Below are 7,942 nucleotides of genomic sequence, written 5' to 3' on the forward strand. Positions count from 1 at the left end.
ATAATGCCTCATTACATTGTATACTACAATTTGTTTAGTCATTCCTCAATTTATGGGCATGTAACAATGTTTCCACTCACTATCACAAAAAAAAGAGGTGTTATGAATATTTTGGTAAATATGGAACCTTTTTAATCTTTTGATCTTTTTGAAAGAATATACTTAGCAATAAGATCTTTGAGTCAAAGGATATGAACATTTTAGACATTTCTTAGAATATTCTGCTTTTCATTCTCGGATTCCTCCATCTTAAGATTGAAGATTTTGTACATATAAAAACAAAGGTCAGTTATAATGGAGAAAAATGATTATTCGGACAACTTTTTTAGACTCACTTCATACATATATTTTGAATACTGTTGTGGGACACAAAATAATTTATTGAGTATGATGGGGATTAGTTATCATTAAGCAAAACATTTAGATTTACTCTATCTACATTTAAATGTTCTCAGATACAAAACAGTTTGTTATGCTTTACAGATCTATCATGCTTCATACAACAGATATATCCCTGAGTAGAAGCATGGAGAAATTTTTTGTAAATCAACTAATTTTATGTATTTCACAGGTTTCTAGAATTCCTCATATGAATCTTAATGATGAAAAAGATATTTTTTTGTACCTTTGATAAATATTTAATTTGAAAATGTTCAGATTTCAGTTATCTGGTTTTTAAAAAAGTAAACTACATTTTTTATTATTTATATTTTATCTTTTTAGGTATAAATTTATTGCAATATATTTACTTCATTTTGTGAAACTGCTTTGTCTTAGGTTCATAAGGAAATGGATTACTTTGTAAAAGATAAATTGCTTCTTGAAAGAATTCTTGGTATGGAATTCATGGAACCAGTGGAAAAAAGCATCTTCTACAATGGTATTATTTAAATTACTTTGATATAGCTTGTTTTTCAAAGTTTGAAAAAATAAACATTATGAGTTCAATTATTTTTATTGTATAACTTCATGGGAAGGTGAAGATAATTATAACCAATTTAGTCAATACTGTGGAATCCTACTCTTTCAATAGACCACATATCTTTTTGTCCAGTCAACAGAAGCATACAGATAAAACACTTATTCCTTAAGAAAGAATTGAAGACAAGTTTCAAAATCTCTTTTACTTTACAACTAGAGGAAATGTCAAACCATGATATATGTTGATAATAACTTGGGTTTTGTAAATGCCCATGGAAGCATTTTATATTTTAGTGCAGTATACCTCTTCAGCTAGAAATTCTTTACATATAATTAGATAAAATAATTTCTGATAGTTATCTTTATTTTTGCTTCAATTGTTGTAAATTTTCATTTTTGAAACAAACTAATTGTCTTCTCTTTTAAAATCAGAATAGCATTTCTTTTATTAGTTTTTTAAAACAACAAATTCTTACAGAAATGCTTATACAATGAAAACTTGTCTATCAATATATTCCTGTTTACTCTTTAGTTCATACTCGTTATTTTAAAAAGTGAAACATCTATGACAGCAATAATTGAAAAACATTGTGTATCACTTTAAAAAGGAATTTTTGCAAACTTCTAATATATGCTCTTTAGATCTTAAAATATTTTACAGTCTTTTAGGAGGATAGAATGAGTTTGATTTAAACAGAATTGTTGCTGTTCACTCATGTCTGATTCTTCATGATGCCCATGCCATTTCGTGGAGTGCTATGCCACTACTTCTCCATTGGATCCCCATTTTATAGATGAGGAACTGAGGCAAATAGGGGTTAAGTGACTTGCCTAGGGTCACATAGCTGTTAAATGTTATGGACACATTTGAACTCAGATCTTCTAGACTTCAGGTCCAGTGCTCTATTGTTTGTATAGCTGCCCCTGTAATGAGAGTGCTGGCATGGAAATTCTTAGTGAAGACACATAACTCTTTTTCAATATGATCTGGGAAAAACCATAATGTGGTGAAGGGAATAAACTTGTTCAGGGGACCTGAGATCTTGCTCTAAGATTCTTTTATTTGTAAAATTCTATGAAATCTCAGAGTCCTTACTGGCATTTTTTCCTAGAGAGAATGCTTAGCTATTATTGCCACCACATTTTTATTCATATTACACAATAATTTTCCCCTGCTATAGTAGGGGATAAGAGCAGGGGTTTTTGGTGATTTATGCTTCTTTGTCTCTTTCTTCTCATCCATGGTCCAGGGTTCTCTAGATCACTTCTCCCCTATCACCAGCAGTTTGCTAATTGGTGACGTCAGTTGAAGATTATAAAGATCTGATACCTAGTGGTTTTCAGGAATTTCCTTCTTACTCTAATTATTTGATTAAGAAAGCATTAGATTTATTGAAAGAAACTCTTGTCACCATTAAGTAATTGACTATTTTGAGTTTAAAATCAAACTCTGTAGTTGCTTCATTTACCATGCAAATAGAACTTTGTAGGGTTAATTTAACTTTTAGTTACAGAAAACAAGGTTTTGCTCATTAACTGAGCCTGGCACAGTTTAACCACAGGCTAGAAATGCTAGCTGCTGATGAACTGTAAATGTGTCCTTAATTGATGGTCAGTGTTGGGCCTTGTTCTGAATTCTTCACAGAATGTAACAGTCAGACCTCCCCTCTAACTCCCAAGACTGGTCAACCCTAATTACTTGTCTTAGCCATAGTTTTCCACAGTGTGACTTTTTAAGTGCGTTTTCATATGCTGTTCTGAATTGTTCATATTTTGTCTTTAACTCTAATTAAAAAATTCTGTTTTTAAAAAATCTAAATGTTTTCTTTTTATCTTTACAGATGAAAATTATTCTTTCAGCAGTATTCTCTATTACGGAAATGAAGCTACTCTGCTTATCTTTGATATACTATTTTTCTCTGTTGTGGATCTGGCTTCTCAGGATTTTATTCTAGCAGCTGTTCTTACTTATTTACAACAGGAGGTGAGCTGAAATTGTTGCTAAGTGGCATTTATAAGACATAGATAGTGGCTGTCAACAATATCTGCTTTCATAAAGAAAATGGAAGGGTATTTTGGTCCAGTACAGACACAGAATTTGGCTTTGAGCTTATCTACTATTATCCTACTCCCACCTTTCATGGTTACTAGAATTTGAAATGTTGAGACTTAATAATGTAGTCTTAAGAAAGGAAGGTTGTGACTGGGGAGAAAAACAGGTGGGCAGAGAAAGGGAAATAGAGCAAAAGAGGAGGAAGCAGAGAGAGAAGAGTTAGGAAAGTCAAAGCAAGAAGCATTTATTAAGCACCTTAGGTGTTCCCATTCTAAAGAGGGAAATAATGTACAAATCAGACACATTCAGGGAGAACTGGAGGGATCTTGGAAGAAAAGTTCTAGGAGTGAGGGGGATAGTAGGGAAGGACTTCTTGTGGAAGGTAGAATTTTTTCCAGGACTTAAAGAAGACCAGGGAGATCAGAAGATGGGGGGGGGGGAGGTCCAGGCATGTGGGACAGCCCAAGAAAATTTGGGGGGTTAGGAAGGGTGTTTGGGTGAAGAACAGCTGGGAGGCCTGGGCCACTGTGTCCTAGAGAAGGTGTTGGAATGCAAAGTCTAAGGCAGGGAGAGACTGGCCTGGAGATGCTGCAGAGATCTGAGGAGGCAGTGGCATCATCACTTGGATAGCTGAGTTGGAGGATGAGCAGGAGTGGGAGAGGCTCTAGGCAGGCAGACCCTCCCTTGGGCTATTGTAGTGTCCAGGTGAAAAGTGATAAGACTGTGGGACTGTGGCAGGGTCAGAGAAGTGAAGTATGAGCATTGTATCATATGAAAGGTCTTAGAAACCATGGTCAGTATACTGAGATGAACCGTAGCACCCATTGTTTAATGGGCTCTATAGCATATTCCCAGAGCATGGTGGGCATCGTAGAGGCTCCAGAGGGCCAAAGAGCACCCAGAGTCTGCTATTTTCTCATGTCACAGTGGCTGCTGGTTTCACCGCAGTTTTAGGTTTCAACAGTATGTCAAGTAGATAAAGTGAAAGGTCAGAAATAATACCAACAGTAACTCATGGTTTGTGAAGGACTTTCCTCACAACTTTTCTGTGAGAAAGGTAAGACAGGTTTGTTTTACAGATGAGGACCCCCAGACCCACCACCATCCCACCCCTCATGTACAAATATCGCCTCCAACAATATCTCTGTGTCACTTCCAAGGCCAGATAGAAAATCTTCTATTGTGCCTCTTTATATGTCTTCATAAGGAGAGGGAGAGTCAATAGATCTTGGCCACAACTTAGATATGGAATGGAGGGGGTGGAGATGAGAATGACTCCTGGTTGTGAGCCAAGGGACCAGGAACATGGGTCCTCAACAGTAGTGGAGAGTGCAGAGTTTAAGGGGGAACTATAGTGAGTTGATGTGGTGAGTGACCTGAAGATATCAGGTCATACAGTTTGAAATGTCCAAGAAGAACTGGAGACATGAGACTGGAGATCAGGACAAAGTTCAGACTAAAGAAACAAAAGTGAGATTCATCTACAGAGATGATCCTTGAATCAATTCATGGGAACTGATGAATCACCAAAGGAAATTGTATAGAGGGAGAAGCAACAAGAGTGCAGAAGAGAGCCTTGTGGGAACCCCCATAGTGAGTGGATAGAATTAGTCAAGAACCTGATGAGAACAATTGGTGAGGGAGGAAGAAGAGTAAGACTGAGATAAGGAAAAAGACAGAGAGGAGATCCTCAAAAGGGTTGGAATAATTTGGGAAAGAAGTTGGGGTAAGATGGCAACTGGGTGGCATAATGGAAAGAAGGGATTTATAGTCAGGAAGACCTCAATTAAGATCCTGCTTCAGACATTTGCTAGCTGTGTGAACCTGGATAAGTTATTAAATGTCTCTTCATCTCCATTTCCTTGCCCCCAAAATGAGCAAGTTGTGAATGAGTTAATATTTATAAAACATTTTGCAAATCTTAAAGCACCATCTAGCTATATTTTATCCATATGTACTATCAACATTAGGAGGCAAATGGAAAGTGATAGGCTTTTTACAACTTTACAGTACAGAAATTTGTTATGTGGAGTATATGACTTAGTCAGTTAAAAACACTCTTGCTCCTAGTTGGAATTGACTTACTCCAGCTATGTGATCCTAGTGAAATAACTTCATTATATCATCTCAAAGGCTGTTCCGATTATAGGTCCTTTGATGCTGATCCTTTTATCATTGAAGGAGCATCTAAAATATGAGGAAAAGAGCAGGGCTCTTTCCCAGAAAGGGGTTTGGATTTCTTTTACTGTCTCTCTTCTCTTTCTCACCAAGAACCCTTATAGGTTAAAATGTTATTGCTCTTCTTCTTGAGCAGACTAAAATCCCCCAGAGACATGGTAATGCCACTAAATTAAGGGAACTGATCATGTAAACTTTTCTGAAAATATTGTTCTAGATTTCCACTCAGGTACTGCCTGTGACTTGAGGGAGAGAGGGAGGAAGGGGAGACAAAACTTGGAAAGCTCAAAGGATGGTCTGAGAGGAGTAGTCATGTGCGTGTGTCTGGACACACACATGAGAATTGACTTATGGATAAAACTCATGGTTTACAAAACTATCAAAAAAGGATTTTTAGCTTCCTTTTATCTGTATATATGTACATATTACATATATGTGCTTACATATAAACACCTATAAAATTGTGTGTGTGTGTGTGTGTGTGTGTGTAAAATTCAATACTCAGTATAAGAAATGAGCAGTTGTTTTACAGTTTCATAAAAAAAATGGCTTCTAGGCAGCTAGGTGGTGCAATGGATAGAGCACCAGCCCTGAAGTCACGAGGACCTGAATTCAAATCCAGCCTCAGACACGTAATAATTTACCTAGCTGTGTGACCTTGGGAAAGTCACTTAACCCCACTGCCTTGCAACCCCCCCCAAAAAAAATATGGCTTCCTTTTTGTAACTGTGGAAAACAGATGATAATGGTACAAATAAACATATCAAGTTTAACATAAAGTTTAATTAACAGTATGGGTTATTTTTCCAGAGTAAATAATTAAGGGGGATACTTGAAATATTATACAGCTTAAAACTATTTTTGCACATTTCTTTTTGTTCTGAATCATTTTAATGTTTATTTCAGGTCTTTAAATTTATCCGTGATACAATAGGGCGGACAAATTTGGCATCTAAAACTTTGGTGGACCAAAGATTTCTTATTTAATTAATTCAAAGGATAATTCAAGACACTTTACAATCATGGCACAAAATAGTTGTAAGTTTTGGATTGGTTTATCCTATTTTAAAAATGTTAATGGTACTCTTTTTATTCTTATTTAATCTGCTAAATATTTATTTTTATAACCAACATTAAGATGCCTTATAAGTATATAAAATGGCATGCTTAGAAGTGTTTTGTCTTCATTATGTATGGAACTTAAAAGGCAAAGGAAATGTACAAAGCCATCTATTATTGAGGCAAAATTACAAATCTTCAACTTTGTATTTGTGGTGTGGCAGCTGCTTAACAATCTTAGATTTCAGTTCCCTATCCCACTACTACCCATGCACATGTACATATGATTTATTTTTGTAGTTTTTCTACTGATTGAAAGTCTTCAAAATACATTTGATTCTCTGATTACCAACATCAATTTTAAGTCATGTTATTTTAAAACATTTGTTTTATATATGTTATATTGAAATAAGCATTTAAAAATTGAGTTTTTAAATTGTGTAATTACTGACACAGTTTATGTCATAATTTCTTCCCTTGAATGGCAGGAGACTCAGTAAATTAACTGTTTTGACTAATAAATATTTCCATGAAACAGTACCTATATATTCTATAAAGTACATATGTTGACATATTCTTTCTGGGAAGAATATTTGTTAATATGGTCTCCTTTTATAATTAATATCATTAATGTTTCTATGTAGTTTTGTTAAACATTTTTCATTATTTTAGGCAGTGTTTCAAAATTATGTTTAAAAGTTTGTAATAGCTGTAATACATACATTATAATGTTCTTTGTGCAAAATGTCACATTAAATCAAATCCTCTTACATTGCATTTACCCATTTCCTATAATTGGTAAAGAAAATGGAGAGACAAATACTAAGGGTCCAGCATACTATTAATACAAATTTGAAGCCATTTGATTATTATGAAGTGATATACTGTAGTAATCTTAATTTGCCTTTAAGATTTCCTTTTTGATTTATAATTTGTTTGCCTAATATATCACATTTTAGAGCAAGTGACCAATAAGCAATATTTTAAATGCATTTCTTAATTAAATGTCTTTTGTTGTAAATACTGTCATGTAAATACTGTTTTTTAATTAGATTGTTTTTCTTAATTGGAAATGTATAATAAAACACTTTGTGATTCTTGTGTATGTGTTGTTTTAGAATAAGAGCGCCAATCTTTATCAGACAGAATCTAAGTTTTTTTCCCAAAATCTTAAAAATAAACTAAAAAAAAATAAAATGAATGGAAGGATCAGTTGTTGCTGGTGATGCTAAGGCAGAAAATATCAATAATGTTTAGATAGATAGATATATAAAGTAATTACTATGAGTTAGACACTGTGCTCAACTCTAGGAAAATAGTCTCTCCCCACCTCCACACTGAGCAGGGTACCCTGATTTCAGGGAATCTCCATTCTGTTGGAAGAAGGCAATATCCAGAGGGGTATAGGGGAAGGGGGAAGTGTTCTTGTGGCCAAATGGTGGGGTGCCTGCTGGTGGACGCTTGGGTCCGGGGAGGTGTAGCCCAGGGTCCCAGTGGGAGGAGATAGAGATGATTATAATCAAAGAGCAAGAGTGCATGATGAGCAAGGAAAGGAGTAAGAGTTCGTTTTATGACTCTACCTAAAGGACCTTAGAAGACTGCCTCATCAAATCCATACTTGATAGGAATTTTATGTACAATATCCCTACAATTGGTTTACCTTTACCATAGGACTTTAACTGTCTCTAAAAGGCATTCTATTTCTTTACCTTTCTTCTCATTATCATATCC

At 35.0% G+C, this 7,942-nt stretch overlaps 1 protein-coding gene across 1 annotated transcript in view; it reads left to right on the plus strand.

Moving 5' to 3' along the window:
- Positions 1-7,280, plus strand: part of TMEM67 (transmembrane protein 67) — a 90,688-nt gene extending 83,408 nt beyond the window's left edge. Inside the window, exons 26-28 of the mRNA XM_074200170.1 lie at positions 778-880; positions 2,763-2,905; positions 6,059-7,280. Of these exons, the coding sequence (XP_074056271.1) occupies positions 778-880; positions 2,763-2,905; positions 6,059-6,139 (327 nt within the window). The 3' untranslated portion in view covers positions 6,140-7,280. The remainder of the gene's footprint in view (positions 1-777; positions 881-2,762; positions 2,906-6,058) is intronic.
- The last annotated feature ends 662 nt before the right edge of the window (positions 7,281-7,942 follow it).

The sequence above is a fragment of the Macrotis lagotis genome, chromosome X (assembly GCF_037893015.1).
Source record: "Macrotis lagotis isolate mMagLag1 chromosome X, bilby.v1.9.chrom.fasta, whole genome shotgun sequence".
In the NCBI taxonomy this organism is placed as follows: domain Eukaryota; kingdom Metazoa; phylum Chordata; class Mammalia; order Peramelemorphia; family Peramelidae; genus Macrotis; species Macrotis lagotis.